The following is a 20,141-nucleotide window of genomic DNA, read 5'->3' as shown; positions in this document are numbered from 1 at the left end:
ATGGGGGCGCAAAGAGTTGGACACAACTAAGCAACTGAACTGAACTGAACTGAACAGAACTCTTTAGCCAACAATTGCATTCTAAGATTTTATTCTACAGATAAACATGCATACATATGCAAATACGCATAAATGAAGACAGTCATGCAAAAGACCAAAATAATCTAAACGACCTTGAATAGTGGACTGATTAAATAAGGTTTGGTTCATACCCATAGTAGACTAACATGTGTCCACCAAAAAAGAAATGTGCCAATGTCTTGTATCTATTTACTAAATGAAGCCCACAAGGCATGGAACAAAGGCAATGCACAAACCCATTTTTTGAGAAAAATAAGCCAATGATAGACAGATAAACATGGCTGTGTATGCATACCATTTCTGTAAGGACTCAAAGCTCAGAGGGGAGGGGCTGAGTGGTCAGTAGGCTTACTTTTCATGGTGCCTTTTCATATGATTAGGGGGGAAATGTGCCATCTGCACATATTATTTTTAAATTTAGAAGCTAGCTAGATTATAAAAAATGATGGTAGCATAACTCAGTGCAGCCTTCAAAAAGATCCTCTGTAACAATAATGGTGATGTTAGCAAAATAAAAAGATTTTTCAGTCTTGTTTGGTTAATGCTTTTATTACTCCAAGTATAAAGTTTTAAATGAACATCTAAAATAAAAAAAGAGTAACGCTTTCAATAATTCAAGAGTGAAACAGGTTTAGCCCTTTAGTTGTGAATAAGATCAACTTTTAAAGCCTATATTTAATTTATTAAAAATATTTTTTTACTTTTAAAAAGATGGCCAACCAAGGCAGCATGGGCAGGTTAATATCAGTCGTTGCTGGAGTCACTCTCTACCCATCCCCAGCAATGTATTCAAATGCAATGCCAATGGTTACTTATTAAACTCAAGAGATATTATGCCCTGGGAAAACCATTATAAACTTGGCCTTTAGGAGAACTGATCTCTTCATGAAATACTGAACAACTGTCACTGAAGAAACGAAAATGGGCAATCGTCATGTAAGTATTTATTGCTCTCGGGACTCAAACCAAGTTCTAATTTTGGTTAACATGTGGAGAAATTTAAATTATGAAATCATGATTGATACTTTCATACTTTATCATTGTGATCACTCCTAATTGTTAGTTTTCACAACAGCAAACTATGCTTTGAAAATGCATTTGAAATGTATTTTTTTTCCATTAGAAATATTTTCGGAGGGATGAAAGAGAAGTATTTGGAACAAGGTGGAAAACAATGCCTTGCAGAGAGCAAGCGGTTAAAAATTTAAGGAATGTGTGATTAAAGCAGTTAGTTTGTAGCAAAGCTACACAAAGCTTCATAGATGTCACCCTCAGTGTCTTGGGACTACAGGTTCATGTTGTAAATATCAGTAGACAAAGCTACTAGGATTCTCACAAGCCTATATAGCTTGGATTTAAAGGTGAAAATATCCCAGTACCAAACAACCTGGTATTTGTAAATATTCACAAAATAGATTTAATATTTTACTTTTCTTCTGAATGTCTAGGCTCATGTGAATAGCATGTCCGTAAACTATAAATGGCTAAAAATTGATGAAAATACTACCATTTGGAACTAACTAGGCACAAGGCAGTTCGGAGTTAAATCCTGATTTTTTTTTTTTTTTAACAGTGAAAAATGTATACCCAAAGCTATGGCAATAAGAATTTTAATTTTAATTGCTGCACCTACTGTAACTTCCCACAGGAAGAAGGATTTATTGTGTGTATGCTAGGAATGAAGAGAATAAAAATCCAAAAGTTTCTGTAAAGTAAAACTTTATAAGATATTTCTCCTTTGCTCTACATCAGACTTGCACTCAGATGGTTGCAAACCTACAAGCATTGTCTTCAGAGAGGCATTATTTTTGAAGTCATCTGTAAATACCATTATCATAGAGGCCAAGGTTATGAAGCTTCCATTTAGTTGGTCTTTCCGAGAAACTGAAACCTACTTTTACAATACTCCTGATCCTGGGAACTCTCTGGTGGGCCAGTCATTAGGACTCTAAGCTTCCAGTGCAGGTGGCATGGGTTTGATCCCTGGTCAGGGAACTAAGATCACCATAAACTGTGTGGTGTGGCCAAAAGAAAAAAAAAATTTTTTTTTAATGTTTTGTTTTAATAAATAAGATACTTCTGATCTGTGCAGAGGACCTCAGGAAAAATTATTGGCCCCTGCCTTAGCTGCTTCAGAGGATATTTTCACCCCTTGAAAGTCAACCCCATGGGGCCGTGGCTTGTGTGAGTGGTCTAGCATTTTATGTATTTCTTTTTTGAATCTTCAGAGCCAATCTTACTCCCTGCCAGAAGGCAGTCAACACTTGCCCAAAGGGCAGGCCTTACCCTCGGCAGACCTGCAGCCTCTCAGCCACCCATCAGGGAGTGGAGAGCCAGAGTCCCACCAGCCTGTAAGCATTTATTTTCCCTCCAAATCATAAGTATGACCAGGCTTTCTCATGGGCCCCATATTACTCACCAATGACTTGTCATGCTGAACCCTCCAATCTGAAAAGGTCCCCATGAGGCATTCCTTCCAAGCAGGGACATTCTTCCCTGGAAAATGTTTGTTACCATATTTGCAGCTATGGTGAAAATTTAATCTAGGAACTGAGCTTCCCTTCCCAACAGTGTCCCTTAATGGTGCCCAGGAACAGGGAATGTGATCCTACGCTATGCTCCTATGACACCGTGGAAAATATTAGTGGAATTTAACATGCATAAAGAATGATATATTCTAAGACTGTGTTTCTAGATAAGTAAATGCAAAATCTTTTACAAGGACAAATGACTGCATTAGAAAATGACTTGAATACGTACAAAATTAAAACTAAGATGCTTATAGTTTTAAGGTAGCTATACTTCCTGGTGGTGGCTTAGTGGTAAAGAATCTGCCTTTCAATGCAGGAGACACAAGAGACTCAGGTTCAATCCCTGGGTCAGGAGGATCACCTGGAGAAGAAAGTGGCAACCCACTCCAGTATTTTTACCTGGAAAAATTCACAAACAGGGGAGTCTGGTGGGCTACAGTCCATGGGGTTGCAAAGAGTCGACACGACTGAGTGACTGAGCGTGCATGCGTGCACACACACACACACTCAACCAAAACACATTTGGAAACTAAATGTTAGCAAAATACAAGTCCATGATGTGCAAAAGTATGTTGTTGATTTAGTGTAATAGATAATGTTCTTGTGCTGAGGTTAAATGCTGGGCTCAATGCAAAAATGGCACAGATAGCTATTATGTGGTTTTTCTGAGTTACAACATCCCTGAAATATGATGTGGTGTGTGACTTCTTAGTTCTCCCATCACGTTTCTCTATCCTAACTACTGAGGAACTTTTGTTTATAAGACTCCCTGTAAGACAATTGGGCATTCTCTTGGCCAAAATGCAGGCTTTTTACATTAAACCTCCTTCTGTTCTTTGTTCTTTTATCATGAGCTTGTAACAATTAAAGTATGTTATTTGGCATGCTTTATAAATAGAAACACAAACACAGGCATTGAGATCATGTGCTAGCGCCTGCTCAACCTGATGATCCAGCATGCTTCATACTAGTTTTTCAGTTCAGTTCAGCTCAGTTGCTCAGTCGTGTCCAACTCTTTGTAACCCATGGACTCCAGCATGCCAGGCTTCCCTGTCCATCACCAACTCCTAGAGCCCACTCTAACTCATGTCCATAGTGTTAGTGATGCCATCCAACCATCTCACCCTCTGTCGTCCCCTTCTCCTCCCACCTTCAGTCTTTCCCACCCAGCATCAGGGTCTTTTCCAATGAGTCAGTTCTTCGCTTCAGGTGGCCAAAGTATTGGAGCTTCAGCTTCAACATCAGTCCTTCCATTGAATATTCAGGACTGATTTCCTTTAGGATGAACTGGTTGGATCTCCTTGCAGTCCAAGGGACTCTCAAGAGTCTTCTCCAAAACCACAGTTTAAAAAGCCTACTAGGAAAGCTGAATCTCTCAAAATATGTCCATAAAGCAGAGTCCACAGATAACTGTTTGACAAATATTGGTCTAAAGCCATTTGAAAGTTGGAAATATTTTCCAAGGTACTCTGATATGGAATCCTAGTGAATTCCAAAAACTGAAAAATACTTTTTTCCTTTGTGTTTTTCTCCAATGCTTTTGCCATCATCACTGATTTTTCTGAATTCCAGACATAGTGTTTCTACCTAACCTATTTGGAGCAGTAAGAACTGACACTAGTATATTATTATCATTTACTGAAACACACAGTGTTCAGAGTCTTCTTAGCCTAGAGACCATGTCTCTGCTCAATGAGCTTTGTGCAGAGACAGAAAAATAGATCTTCATGAAAAAAGCTTAGGTTCAGCCAGATGACTCTTCCTCTGTGTGAGTTATTTTCAAGAGAATAACCATTTGGAGGAAAATAGAATATTGTGACAAAGAGTGAGATGACTTAGTCACAAGAGTATAGCTGTAGAGGGCAGAGTCATAGACAGGGAGCAAGATCTAGGGGTGCCATGGATAAATGTGGAAATCATCACAAACTCAAGAGGACTATTGATTTATGGAAAATTTTTTCGAGACAAATGAACAGGTGTTAAAAAAGTACTACTGAATTTCTACTCATAGCATGGACCCTGGACTAGGAGCAACGTCCACATGGCCGGGGTGCTTTTAGAAATACAGAATCTGGGACTTTCCTGATAGTCCAGTGGTTAAGAATCCAAGTTGCAGTGTGGGGGACACGAGCTCTATCCCTGATCAAGGAACTAAGATCTCATATGTCGAGGAACAACTAAGCCCACACACCACAAACAGACAGCCCACCTGCAGCAACTACTGAAGCCCTTGCACTCTGGGGCCCAAGTGCCACAGCTAAGACCTGACACAGACAAAGAACAAAAATACAGAATCTCAGGCCCACCCAGACCTACTTAATCAGAATCTACACTTCAACAAGATCCCCAAGTGTTTCCCATGCACGTTGAAGTTGAGAAGTACCCGACTGGGGAACAAGTTCTTCAACTTGCCTGGATGTTGGAGTTACCTGGGGATTCTAAAAACCAGCGAGGCCTGAGTCCCACCCCCAGAGAATCTGAATTAATTGGTCTGGTAGTTGGCCTGGGTGTTGGGATTTCTAAACACTCCCCAGGCAATGCTGATGAGCACCAAGTTTGAGAAATGGTGACCCGCACACCACAATCCTGGCAAGACCAGCTCAGCACACTGCTGATGAGCGAAGTGTCATTGTGAGTGCCTGGAAATGAAAACCATCTCATAAATGTCAGAACATCTGCTCAGTGATCCCCAGGGTGTTTGTCAAGATGCCACGTTTATGACTCGCTTGTGCTGATATTTAGCCAATACAAATATTGTCTGAAATGGGACTACGTGGTGGACCATGAACACCCGAGAGATACATGACAGGTGGGGCCTAGGTCAGGATTCCTGAGAAAAGAGGTGAGGCTCTAAAGACAGCTGAAATGTGATGGGGAATTTAAGACAAAAGTATGTATGGCTTTAACCAAGAGTGCTTTACACTGTGATCCCCAAACTCAAAGAATCACAGTGACCCCCAAATAGAAACCAGCCTAGACTATGCAGGAATATCTCTCCTATCCGGAAAACTTTTGTCCTGCAAAGTTAGTCCTTTAGATCATCACCATCCGGAAGAGGAAATAAAAATGGCCTCTGCCATCAAAACATGACATGCACTAAAGCAAGCTTTATTTAATGACAGCTCTCCCACGTGAAGTTTAACTACGTTTTAGGCAAAATTACACAATCTTGGCTTTGGAGGTGTCTTGGCTATAATAGATTAAAAGCAGTCATTTAAAAGAGGTGCAGGATAAAGACTGGCAAGGACAAATACACTGACTGAAGAACATGCAACTGAAAACTTGACCCAGGACAAACTTGACCCAGGAACTCTGAAGGTGTAGGAGCCTGGGGCACTTTGAATACAGGATGGATTTGAGCACATCCCAACACAGCCAAACATCTCTACTCTACAGCACAGCAACATGACCCCAACGCTCAGCAATAATGGGCGTCACTGGAGGTTTAAAAGGGCCTTTTGAAATGATGATGGTAATGACAACAGACCTTTTTTAAGTTGTTGTGAGACAGTGAATAGCTTTGAGCACAGTGGCCCACGAAATTTGAGCCCTTTACAAAGCACTCCATATATACAAGTGTCAGTCCTCACAGCAATTCTAATAGTAAGGTACTATTATTATTAGTTCTCTTTTAAATTGTGGAAAGTGAAGCAAAGAGAGGTTAGGTTATTTGTCTGAGGTTGTATTAATATATCTAATAAGAGGTAGTGGAGATGATGGAATTCCAGTTGAGCTATTTCAAATCCTAAAAGATGATGCTGTGAAAGTGCTGTACTCAATATGCCAGCAAATTTGGAAAACTCAGTAGTGGCCACAGGACTGGGAAAGGTCAGTTTTCATTCCAATCCCAAAGAAAGGCAATGCCAAAGAATGCTCAAACTACTGCACAATTGCACTCATCTCACACGCTAGTAAAGTAATGCTCAAAATTCTCCAAGCCAGGCTTCAGCAATACGTGAACCGTGAACTTCCAGATGTTCAAGCTGGTTTTAGAAAAGGCAGAGGAACCAGAGATCAAATTGCCAACATGCGCTGGATCATCAAAAAAGCAAGGGAGTTCCAGAAAAACATCTATTTCTGCTTTATTGACTATGCCAAAGCCTTTGACTGTGTGGATCACAACAAACTGTGGAAAATTCTGAAAGAGATGGGAATACCAGACCACCTGACCTGCCTCTTGAGAAACCTGTATGCAGGTCAGGAAGCAACAGTTAGAACTGGACATGGAACAACAGACTGGTTCCAAATAGGAAAAGGAGTACGTCAAGGCTGTATATTGTCACCCTGCTTATTTAACTTCTATGCAGAGTACATCATGAGAAACACTGGGCTGGAAGAAGCACAAGCTGGAATCAAGATTGCCGGGAGAAATATCAATAACCTCAGATATGCAGATGACACCACCCCTATGGCAGAAAGTGAAGAGGAACTAAAAAGCCTCTTGATGAAAGTGAAAGTGGAGAGTGAAAAAGTTTGCTTAAAGCTCAACATTCAGAAAACGAAGATCATGGCATCTTGTCCCATCACTTCATGGAAAGTAGATGGGACAACAGTGGAAACGGTGTCAGACTTTATTTTGGGGGGCTTCAAAATCACTGCAGATGGTGATTGCAGCCATGAAATTAAAAGACGCTTACTCCTTGGAAGGAAAGTTATGACCAACCTAGATAGCATATTCAAAAGCAGAGACGTTACTTTGCCAACAAAGGTTCGTCTATTCAAGGCTATGGTTTTTCCTGTGGTCATGTATGGATGTGAGAGTTGGACTGTGAAGAAAGCTGAGCGCTGAAGAATTGATGCTTTTGAACTGTGGTGTTGGAGAAGACTCTTGAGAGTCCCTTGGACTGCAAGGAGATCCAACCAGTCCATTCTGAAGGAGATCAGGCCTGGGATTTCTTTGGAAGGAATGATGCTGAAGCTGAAACTCCAGTACTTTGGCCACCTCATGTGAAGTGTTGACTCATTGGAAAAGACTCTGATGCTGGGAGGGATTGGGGGCAGGAGGAAAAGGGGATGACAGAGGATGAGATGGCTGGATGGCATCACCAACTCAATGGACATGAGTGTGAGTGAACTCTGGGAGTTGGTGATGGACAGGGAGGCCTGGTGTGCTGCAATTCATGGGGTGGCAAAGAGTTGGACACGACTGTGCCACTGAACTTAACTGAACTGAATAAGAGGTAAACATGAATTAGGGTTTGGGTAGAAATTCTTCACACTATGTCTTGGGCTCCTATTACACTAACTAGAAGCTAATCAACAGGGATGTCTACAACTATGGAACTGGATTATCACTTCATGATGTCTTTACCCAATCTCTGAGCTTTCTCCTTCTATCCTCATCCCCACACTGGAGTAGATGCTTTTCTGTAGTGCTTCCATAACATTCTGTGTATAATGCCATCACTTCTCTCCCAGGTGATTCTGGAACTATTTATACATCACTGGACAGAACTGGACTGACGGCTCCAACTGCCCTGGGGGTTGGACTGGGTCTCGGTCGTCTTAGCATCCCCAGTACCAACACAATACCTGGCGCACAGCAAATGTGAATGAATTCATCGATTCACTACGATTTCTTATTTTTTTCACTACATTTATTTATTTATGTTTGCGCTGGGTCTTGCTGCTGGGGTTTCCTCTACTTGCAGAGAGTAGGGGCTACCCTCTAGTTGCAGTGTGTAGGCTTCTCATTGCAGTGGCTTCTCTCGTGTGGAGCACAGGCTTTAGGGCACAGGCTTCAGGAGCTGTGGCTCCTGGGCTCTGGAGCACAGGCTCAGTAGCTGTGGTGCATGGGCTTAGCTGTTCTGTGACATGTGGGATATTCCTGGATCGGGCATCAAACCTGAGTCTCCTCTTCTTATGAGGATACCAATCACTGGATTTAGGACCCTCCCTCAGTCTGAGCTCATCTAAAACTCCTTAACTAATTATATCTGCAAAGGTTCAATTTCCAAATATGGTCACATTCTGAGGTTCTGAGTAGACATGAATTCAGGGGCACTAGTTAACCCACTACTCCAAGGAAATTGGGTTTCATTGCCTTAAGCTAGTAGTGGTTTTCAAACTTTGCATAGCAGATTCCTTTGGAAGACTTATTTAAACAGAGAGCTGGGCCCCATCTGCAGAGAGTCTGATTCAGTAGATGGTCTACAGTGGGGCTGGAGAATCTGCATTTCTGAAAAGTTCCCTGGTGATGCTGATGCTGCTGTCTAGGCACCACACCTGGAGAACTACTATCTTAGGCAACAGAGAAGCCCCAGTCGATCTCAGACAAGGGGATGACAAGGTGGGCATTTTGGATGGACCATGCTGGAAGCTGATGGAGAAAGGTTTGGAGAGAAACATGACCAAAGGCAAGTAAAGCCCTTGAAAGACAGTGGCCCTGGAGAAAGATGATGAACCCCTGCCCTGAACTGAAACAGTGACAATGGGATTGGAGAGAAAATGACAGATGGGAGGGTCAAACGGACATAACTTGCTGACTGACAGGATATGGGAGGTGGGGGACAAGAAAGACTCCACGGGCCCCCCAGATACCTAGCTGTGAATGCGGAATCATGGTGGCACACCCTGGGAGTGAGGACAAGTCTGCAAGGTGAAAGGATGAATTTGGTTTGGGGATCTGTTGGGTTTGAAATATCTGGGTATTACACCTAACATAGCTGAATCTGAAACTCAAGAGAGAAGTCTGGGGTTGAGGTGGTTTGTAAGTATAAATTCTGGGGGTTTTTTTTGTTTTGTTTTTAAGTGAGTATGTATTTGTTCACAAACTACTGGACTGACAGTGGCTTCAATAACAAAGACCTTAAGTTATTAACTCTGACAGAAAGCGTGAATGCAGGGAACTCCAGGGCTGGTTCAGCAGTTCAGTCCCATCACTAGGGACTCAGGGTACCCCTGCCTTTCCGTTCTGCCACCCCCGAAGTACTGGCAACATCTCTACTCATGGGTGCAAGAGAATGGCCGCGTGTGTGTTCAGATTTGCAATCTCACAGGATAGGGTCACAGGCAAGACGGAAAGGGGTAGAGAAAAAGTGGGTTTCTCTTCTGTAAACAGTCCCCTGTCAGTGAGGATAATCTTCTGGGAAACCCCAGGCAGACATCCCTTTGTATCACTTTGGCCGGAATTGGTCAAAAGCCCACTGCAAGACCAATGACTGACAAAGATGAAGAGCACAGTGATGGATCACGATTCATCCCGAACGCTGGGGAATCATCCTGTCAGTAAGTGTTCTTTCCCTCGCCTCTCTCTCTCACACTCTCTCCTTCTTTCTATGTCTTGGCCTCATTCTCTCCTATTGAAAATGAACCTTGCCTTTTGAATAGTGGGGAAGGCAAAAGGAGTTGATGAGAGGGAGACCTGGCCACAGGCAGTTCAAGCACCACAGAGAATTCCACAGCCTCACAAAGCTCCAGATTACCCTAAGGAAAAGAATTTTCTCTAAGCATCCATACATACAATGCCAAGAACAATTCTGATTGACTTGGGTATGTACCTATTTCCCGGACTATCATGTTAGCCAAGGTTGGCCTTACCTATTCTTAGGGATGGGTGGCATTGCTTTGTCAGTATTACTTTCTTATAACTACTGGCCTTTTGTTTTTAAATGTAGAGTCATAGTTTTATTATTTTATTTTTTATTGGAGTATATGTGCTTTACAATGTTGTTTCTGCTGTACAACAAAGGGAATCAGTTATATATGTACATATATCCTCTCCCTCTAGAGCCTCCCTCCCACCCCCAACTATAGTTTTTTTATTAACATTACTATAACTACAAATATGACTACTATTGAAATAGAAAGAGAATGAAGACTTGAAGATCAGATGGGAAGGCAGTAGAATAAATCACCCTTCTGGGGATGTGGGTTTGGATTGTGGTGGGAATGAAAAGGAAGACAAAAATGATGAAAAGAATTTTAGAGAAATAATTAAGAAGTTTGGACCCAATGCATAGTTCAACTCTCTTACCAGGGGAAAGAATAGCATTCGTTGTTTGGATTCCAGAGGAGACAAAAATACGCTTAAAGCAAATTTCACTCTTTCACCTTGTTTCCTTTTCAGCAAATCTGAACTTGTTCACAAAATGTTGGTTATGCCCCAATACACAGCACTATTCAATGCTGCAATGGCTCAGCTCAGCCCCTAATATTTTCAATTTTCAATTCCATCTGCCCACTTATCATTGACTACAGAGGATCCCAGAGTATACTTGCTTCCTTTTTTCGTGTAAGCAATGAATCTCAAGTTTATATGCTCATTGAATCGGAAGGAGGAAGAAAAGTCTTTGGCAATAGAAAAAGGACATGGACAATTCTTTTCTAATGGGGAAAGTGCTTCATTTTTCATCACTCTTGAAGGCATGTGTCCTTTCATAATTGAGAAATAGCCATCATCTCCCCATCACCACTTTATCCTCCAAGAGCACTTTTGTTAAGGCAATACAGCAGTCATTGACTATCTGAAGGTTTTAACACTCTTTAGAGGCCTCTAAATCCCCAAACAATCTGTGGACAACCTCAAAGCAGACATTTCCCCCAGGACACAAAATCTGGTTTTGAGACACTGATCGTGTTCTGCCTCTAGTAGAAATTCGGGGTTGTCCAGCCCAATACAGTACTGAAGGGCCTCCCAAAGGAGCTGCCAACTGGGGCTGTGATTCAGACAAAGAAGCAGGTGGGGATAACGAGCTTTTACCTTGGGACCAACTTTAACTTGAACTCTTCCTCCTAGTTACTTTAACCCAGTACTCATCTTTCAGATGTGTCATCTGGGTTCCTTTGAAAGAAAATCAAAGAGAGAAAGACCCCATGGTCCACTTCTAATCCCCTCTTTTAAGTAACCACAGCAATGCCCTCTTTGTGACTGGGGACCTTGTTACCTAGGCGTCATTTACCAGCAGAAGCTTGGCCTTCTCAACACCTTCAGGTGACATGTTGACGAAACTGTCACACCATGCGATCAGGGCTGTAGACCCTTCACAGATCAGACCTTAGCACTTCTGACACTTGGAACCAGGTAATTCTTTGCCGCAGGGGCTTGCTGTGTGCCCTGTAGGATGTTTATTAGAGTCCCTTGGCCTGTGTGACTGGATACCACCAACACTCCCCTATTTGTGACAACCAAAAACTCTCTAGACTTTGCCCAATGTCCCTAGAGGGGCAAACTCACTCCTTGTCGGCTGAGATCCACTTCACGAGGCACAGACCTTAAATGGGAAAGCAAGGCTACTGGACAGGAGAAGTCCCGATAATGTCCTTATCTGGCTGAGATTCCACCAGCAATCATGCCTTCCTGCCCCTCTGGCCCAGGCTCTCTCTCCCACTGATTGTGCCTCTTATCACAGGGCAAAAGCCAACTCATCTGAACCTTGACCCTTGTCCTCCTGTTGATGACCTCAGCAGTCGAGAGGCAGTGGTCCCCCCTACCCCAAAGGTCCTTAGCTCTTTAATTAAGTTCTGATAACCAGAATGCAAAGAGCTTCCCTCTTAAGAAATACCCAGGAACAAGACTGCCAAGCTACTTGTTTTCCTCCCTAGATGAACACTGCTCATCTGGAAAGACACTGTCTGAAATAATCAGGAGTCAGTTTGCTCACCTCTCCTCTGGGTGGAGCCCCTTTAAAGACTTGCCCCAATCAATCTCCTCCTGAACACAGGAATCAGCTTTGCTACTGGTCAGTGTGACCCTGGCCAGTCCTAGTTAAAATGGAGGCATAGCTACATGGTGAAATTACTAAATATTCTTATAAGATGGAAACTGTGCTTAAATATACCCAATGGAGTACACTGCAATGAATTTTTTTCTATTTATTAATAATAGTTTAACTTTTCACTCTGACAAGCATCAAAGTGGATTTAGATTTAAAACTCCTGAAAAGCAAGACTTTCAAGACCAGAGACAGGGCGTGGTAGGCTTCTCACATTGTTTGTGTTTCTGAGTGTATTGCTAGTAACTTTGGAAACAATGGCACCCACCACCTTGATGAGTCTTAAGTTCATCTCTCCTAAAGGTCAAGTCTCAACCTCATAGTCACCTTTGACGGTAAACACCACATTGAGATGTATAACCCAAAGAGCATAGCCTAAGAAATTGTGTCTTTCTGGAAAATGACCTAACAATGCCAATCTTCTTTAAACGTTGTTCTTAAAATGCCAATCTATAAAATTTAAATTTATAGAAATCCCAAACTTAAGAGGAAGATCACTTTTTAAATCTAAAAAGTTTCACTTACTTTTCAGAACACACAGCCTATGTAAGTATATCATTTTGAGATCTGATCCAAGGGGATGCTTTTTCTATTTCCAGCCTTATTTGCCCAGTCTTGCAAATATTTGTACTCATTCAGAGTGATGGCTTCCCTAGAGGCTCAGATGGTAAAGATGGTAAAGAATCTGCCTGCAATGCAGGAGACCTGGCTTCAATCCCTGGGTTGGGAATATCCCCCAGAGAAGGGAATGGCTACGCAATCCAGTACTCTTGCCTGGAGAATTCCACGGACAGAGAAGCCTGGCGGGCTACAGTCCATGGTGTCACCAAGAGTCAGACATGACTGAGACTAACACTAACAGTGATGGCCAACCCTTTAATAGTCACACCTGTCACTTTAAAAACTCCGTCTTTGAAAGGACGAATCAATAGAAACAAAGAGCTCCCTGGTTCTCAGCACCCTTCAAAGATTTCCTAACACGCTTTCCTAGCTATCTGGTCTACATCTTTGGCTAATAGACTTCAAAAGCTGATTCAAGTGGAAAGAGGATCTAAGAACAGAGGAATCAGCTTTGCTATTAGTCAATGTGACCATGGTAAGTCCTAATTAAAATGGAGGAATAGTTGCCTGGCAAAAATTACCAAATATTCTTGTAAGATTGAAACTGTGCTGAAATATACCCAACAGAGTACACTACTATATATGTTTTTTTCTATGTAATAGTTTAACTTTTTGTTCTGACAAGCATTTAAGTGGATTTTGATTTAAAACCAAAAAAAGCAAGACATTTAATCAAACTTATTGTTTCAAGGAAACCATGGCCAAGAAGCAATCAACTTAATGAAACAATATGCCACTAATCACCCAAGATTCATGTTTAAAGAGGTGAATGACCCCTCTGTTGTGTTTCAAATTGCCTCTCAGTGTCTACTAAATGTATCTGTGGAAATGTCACCAGGACAGTATCTAGTTCTAAATTCATCGACTTTAAATAGTACAATACTTTGCATTCATGCTAACTGGTTTCAAAGTACAAATGAGTGGCCAGTTAGGGGTAAAAGAACACTGTCCTTGGAGATAGGAATCCAGTTTTTTTCCATAATCGAGTAAGTGACTCTGGGCAGATGACTTCACCACCAAGCTTCAGTGTGTCTGTAAAATGAGGTGATTGGATACATTGAACAATGTTTCCCAGACTTCACACTTAAGTGTGACCTTTTGGAATGTTTCCAAATACTTGTGCCACATGTTTTATTAATAGTTCTATTTTCTTTAAATCCACTCATCTTTTTGACACAAATTTATCTTAAAAAGAAACATTGTATTAATACCATAAATGGGAAACTAGTATCAGTTGACATAAATACAAAAAGGGAGAAGAGTGTATTAAACTCAAACTAAATACTATTGCCAGCCAAAGGCTCAGATTCTGTCATTTGTTTTCTGATAAAAAACACTTGTTGGCATAAAATAGAGAAGGTGTTTGCAAAGTAACTATCTGAGGCTTTCTGGGCCACATAATCTTTGTTGTTGGTAGTGGTTTAGTCACTAAGTTGTGCCTGGCTCTTGGCACACCATGGGCTAGAGACCACCAGGCTCCTCTGTCCATGGGATTTCCCAGGCAAGAATACTGTTGCTGTTTCCTTCTTCGGGGGATCTTCCCCACCCAGGGATTGAACCTGTGTCTCCTGCATGACAGGCCATTTTTTTACCACTGAACCACCAGGGAAGCCTTACAACCTTTGTTGCAGCTACTCAATTCTGCTATTTTAGTGTGGGAGCAATCATTGACCAAATGGGTATGAGTGGGTTGGTTATGCCCCATGCTGGTTATGTTAAATAAATAAAAACTTTCTTTACAAAAACAGGTAATGGACTGGATTTGGCCCCCATCTATAGTTTGCCAGCTCCTGGACTGGAAAAGTATGAAAAACATACTGTTACCAGACAAAGACTGGCTACTCACAATAATCGAGAGAGAATTTTAAAAGGAACTCCTCTCCCAGTGGAAACCCAGTGGGTTTTAATATCTTCAACATTCCATGTTATCTACTTTGAAAAACCCTTGGTTGAATTTCTACCCTAAGAATTGCTGATAAAACTCTTCCCTTTATCTTTTATACCCTGGATAAAGTCTAGGATTTCTTTCTTGTACAAACACCCAGTGTATATATTTTTAAAGCTTTCTCATTCATGGAAATATCAGTTGGAAATGTCTTAATTTTTATGACACCGGTGGTTTTTATCCTTGGTTACACATTAGAATTATCTGGAGAGTTTTTAAAATACCTATACCTTGTATATCTGCATGCATGCTCAGTCACTTAGTCCTGTCTGACTCTGCAACTCCATGGACTGCAACCTGCCAGGCTCATTTGTCCATGTGATTATCTAGGCAACGATACTGGAATGTATTGCCATTTCCTTCTCTAGGGGCTCTTTCCCAACCCAGAGATCAAACCCACGTTTCCTATGTATTGGCAGGCAGATTCTTTACCACTGAGCCACCTGGGAAGCCCATACCTACTATATACATATATCTTAATGATTCAGATTTAATAGGACTCAGTCATTTGTGTGTGTACATGCTGGCTATTGCAAACTTGCACAGTCAGTTTCAGCTAGGGTGACCACCTATCCTGGTTCACCTGGACTGTCTCAGTGTTAGCACTGAAAACCCAGGATTTCCCAGGAAACCCTCCATTCTTGGGCAGTCAAACGGTTGTTCGCCTCAGCGCCAGCCCACCACTGGCAGAAAATCCTCATTTCTTTCCAGGAAGGTCAGGACAGTTTCAGAGAGAAGATGAGGCTTCAGTAAATTTCCTTAAGTAGATCCATTCTCCTTCGTTGCCCATAGAACCAACGGTGGGCAACCAGGTATTTAAAAACAAAGGGACACGAGGCTCCATGCTGTCAGTTTCTAAGCTCCGCTGGCCCTCTGCAGACTCAGGCAGGACAGGGAGGAATCCATCCATCACAGCATCTGCCCTCTGCTTCCCCTGCCTCACATGGACAGGCCCCTGGCTAGTAAGACAAGCCAGCAGTCGTTTTTGCATAGATTCTGTCAGGCAGAGAGAAGTGACCTTTTACCTGTGAGAATGTTTGACAGTTCATCAGGCTGGTAAGCAGTCACCCCAAGAGGGCAATCATCAGAAACTGGTCCTGCAGCTGGCCTCATGCCTTCTCAGTCTTCACAATGCCTCTGCTAAAATTCAGTTCCCTGGCACCCTGTGGTCCTCGAACGATGATCCCTATGGCAAGATGTCTTAGTAGCAAGAAAAGGGGTAACTGGAAGACTTGGAATGAGATGGGGAGAGGAGGAAGAGTCCCAAGAGCCTATTGGAGCAGGTCGGAAAAGTCAGTCCCTCCCTGGCCAACTCTGATCACTGTAATGAAAGCGTTCTCCACAGTCCTCACATGTTCTCTTTTTCCCCCAGTTTTATTTTTTTTTTTAAACATAATCTTTGCTATTTATTTATTTATGTCTGTACCATAGTGGCATGTGGGATCTTAGTTCCCCAATTGGGAACTGAACCTGTGTTCCCTGCAGTGGAAGCACAAGTCTTAATCACGGGACCCCCCAGGGAAGTCCCTCCAGCTTTATTGAAATAAACTGATGTATAACATTATGTAAGTTTAAAGTGTACCCACGTGTTGACTTGATACACTTACATATTGCAAAATGATTACCAGCATAGCATTAGCTAACACCTGCAGCATGGCATGTAGTTACGATTTCTTCTTTGTGGTGAGGACATTTAAGATACTTTCTTGGCAGCTTTCAAGTATATAATACAGTATTATTTAACTATAACCACTATGCTATACATTAGATCCCCAGAACTTATTCATCTTAAAACTGCGAGTTTGTACACTTTAGCTAACCTCATTCCTTTTCCCCTGGTTCCTGGTACCACCATTCCAGTGTTTGTTTCTATCAGCTTTTTTAAATTCCACATATAAGTGATATCACTTATCATATAGTATTTGTCTTTCTCTGACTTATTTTACTTAGTATAATGCCCTCAAGATCCATCCAAGTTGTTGGAAATAACAGGATTTCCTTCTTTCTCATGGCTGAATAATATTCCATTTTATATATATATATATATATTTGACATAATACCTCAAGTTTGTTTGTCTATTTATCTAGCTAGCTGGCTAGCTATCTGCCGCATCTTCTTTACCTATTCATCCATTAACAGACACATGAAAAGTGAAAGTGTTAGTCGTTCAGTAATGTCCGACTCTTTGCAATTCTATGCATTGTAGCCTGCCAGGTTTCTCTGTCCATGGAATTCTCCAGGCAAGAATACTGGAGTTGGTTGCCATTTCCTTCTTCATGGGATCTTCCCAACCCAGGGATTGAACCGGGTCTCCTGCACTGCAGGCAGATTTTTTACCAGCTGAGCCACCAGGGAAGCCCCATAGGTTGTTTCTAAATCCTGGCTATGGTGAATGATATTCACATTGTCATTGTGAACACCATTCATCTTATTTTATCTTCCTGAAATTCTGCTGGGTATGGTAGGTATTGGTCCCATTTTACAGAAAGAAGCTGAAAATACAATTTCAATTGACTCAGAAGGAATATTGGGAGCAGAGTTTGACAATAACGTCTGCCCTGCACACACACTTTGCCCTGGGAGAGGCTTTCCCTTTTGCCTTGCAAATAGTGATAATTGGCCTTTATTTTTCGTTTCATTTCCTATTGACTCATCATCAGGAACATTTATTGACCCCATGGCCATGCACATGGTCCTCAGCTTCCCTGGTCAGCAGACCAGTCACAGGTTTCCACTGATGTTTCTATTTTAAAAACTAGCATTTTAAGAGTTGAAATGAACTTTTCTACCATTAAAATGTTTTTAAATTAACAATTTTGACAGGGACAAAAAATTGGTTGATAAGAAGTCAACAGTAGAGTTTCTGGATCCAGACTGTGTAGGTTTGAATTCCATCACTTACTAGCTGTGTGACCTCAGCAATTAATTAACCTCTCTGTGCTCTGGTTTCCTCATCTGCAAAATAGGAGGTAACAATACTTACTTCATAGGGTTATTGTGAAGATTGAGTGAGTATATGTCAATTGTTTGGATCTGTGCTGGGCATGTAGTAAATGTGTTATATTCAGCTGTCATTCTCAATTTGAAGTGTTTCTCCCACAAATTTCTCGTAAACTCTTAACTCCTGTTACTACTTAGCTACAAGTACAAAATGGTTTCTGGACAAAATTATGTAATGAGCTATTTTAAAGCTGGCATACAAGGCACCATGTCAGGGGCTTGTTCAACACAGCAGGAATCAGGTCAAGATAGAAGGAAGTGCTAAAAATAACCCTGAGCCCTTACCACATGCCGAGCATCCTGCTAAGCACTTTTGACCCATATCCTTATAACAACCCACAAGAGAGAGATACTATTATTACCATCTTGCAGATGGGAAAACAGAGACTTTGAAAGGATAAAGAGAGAACCAGCATCACACCAGGTTCAAGGGCAGATATCTTGAAGCGGGTGTGGGGTGGGGTGGTTACCTATGTGAACAGAAAGAAGTTTCTGACCCGAAGTGAACCTCAGTTGCCCCAACTCTATACAAGGCAAGTTTAGCCCAAATGGCCAACATTCACTCAAGGTACCATAAACCAGCATGGCAATGGTCTTGCTAATGCTGAGGAGAGTGCAGGTGTGTCTGAGGGTCTCCCTAGCCCAGCCTTCATTTTGCTCCTGTTTAATAAGCCCAGGCCATTGCTGAGCTCTAATCCTGCCCCTGTTACTAGTCTTCCCCATCCCCTCCTGATTCCACGTCAGCTCACACAGCAGGCCTCTTCAGATTAGTGTACAGTGAGCCCTCTGCCCTCTGCTCCCCAGCTCTGCCTCGGAGACTTCCTGTCTAAGTCTGGATACCAAGCAACCACTTTTAAATATTTACCCAGCAGACTGCAGACAGCGAAGGCTTCTGGAGACCAGCGCTGTAAAGAGCAAACAATCCAAATGCCACTCCCATTCCCTTTTGGTAATATTTCCGAGTTTACGAATGACCCTTACCTCCTTCTGTCACCCAGCACCCCACCTCCTACGTGCCACCATCCGTGTGCTGATTGTAACCTGGCATGGTGCGACTGCACCCTCAGCACGACCACAGCTAAAGCGCACGCTGCGGCGAGCTGGTGCCGCCCCGCTGTGAAGATGAGACAACAAAGGCTCGGACAGATGGGTCAGTTTGCTTGCAGGCCTACAACCAGCAAGGGGCAAAGAGTAACTGAACACAGTGGGACTGACTCCCAAGTTCACATTTTGTCTTTATGTCGCATTCAGATCATGCTTGTTCTGCAGCAGCGCTGTCACAGGTCACAGTGAACACGCGTGCACACACACCCAGGAAGCACCATGCTATAGTTCCTCCCTGGACTGTCCCTTTTTTTCCATTTCCACCCTTCCTCTTCCCACTTTTTTGCACTTGCCTAACTCCTATTCAAAAGCAGAGACATTACTTTGCCAACAAAGGTCCGTCTAGTCAAGGCTATGGTTTTTCCAGTGGTCATGTATGGATGTGAGATTTGGACTGAAGAAAGCTGAGTGCCGAAGAATTGATGCTTTTGAACTGTGGTGTTGGAAAAGACTCTTGAGAGTCCCTTGGACTGCAAGGAGATCCAACCAGTCCATTCTAAAGGAGATCAGTCCTGGGTGTTCTTTGGAAGGACTGATGCTAAAGCTGAAATTCCAGTACTTTGGCCACCTCATGCGAAGAGTTGACTCATTGGAAAAGACCCTGATGCTGGGAGGGATTGGGGGCAGGAGGAGAAGGAGACGACAGAGGATGAGATGGCTGGATGGCATCACCAACTCGATGGATGTGAGTTTGAGTGAACTCCGGGAGTTGGTGAAGGACAGGGAGGCCAGGCGTGCTGCAATTCATGGGGTCGCAAAGAGTTGGACACAACTGAGTGACTGAACTGAATTGGCTGAACTCCTGTTCATCTTTGAAGAGCCAGCACAAATGTCAACTTCTCTATAGAAATTCCTCTTTCTCTTCTCAGCTGTTTGCAGCCAAAGTGCTTACTATATCATAACCCAATGGTCATTGATCTATTTCTGTGTTTATTTCCCTGAGGACAGGGGTTACAATTAATAGACCCATTGAGTCCCCCTCACCTGGGGTAGTGCTTGCCATGTAACAGATCTTCAATGCTTGTTTGTTGAAGGAAGAGGAGGGAAGAAAAATAGGAGGAGGAAGGAGAAAGGGGAAGAAGGAAAAGGAAAAAGAGAAGGGAGGCAAGAAAGCAGGTGAAAGGGGAGGAACTGCTAGAGGATAG

The 20,141-nt window shown here is 42.4% G+C and overlaps 1 protein-coding gene across 2 annotated transcripts in view; it reads left to right on the top strand.

The window, feature by feature from the left end:
* Positions 1–920: 920 nt before the first annotated feature.
* Positions 921–20,141, top strand: part of ANXA13 (annexin A13) — a 57,005-nt gene continuing 37,784 nt past the window's right edge. Inside the window, exons 1-2 of one of the 2 annotated variants that reach the window (XM_006042556.4) lie at positions 921–1,017; positions 2,310–2,432. In XM_006042556.4, coding sequence (XP_006042618.4) covers positions 1,003–1,017; positions 2,310–2,432 — 138 coding nt within the window. In that variant the 5' untranslated portion in view covers positions 921–1,002. The remainder of the gene's footprint in view (positions 1,018–2,309; positions 2,433–20,141) is intronic. The other variant, XM_006042558.4, reaches the window with a different exon arrangement.

The sequence above is a fragment of the Bubalus bubalis genome, chromosome 15 (assembly GCF_019923935.1).
Source record: "Bubalus bubalis isolate 160015118507 breed Murrah chromosome 15, NDDB_SH_1, whole genome shotgun sequence".
In the NCBI taxonomy this organism is placed as follows: Eukaryota; Metazoa; Chordata; class Mammalia; order Artiodactyla; family Bovidae; genus Bubalus; species Bubalus bubalis.
The sequence above is the reverse complement of the archived record's forward strand: the minus strand, read 5'-3'. Positions and strand labels throughout refer to the sequence as shown.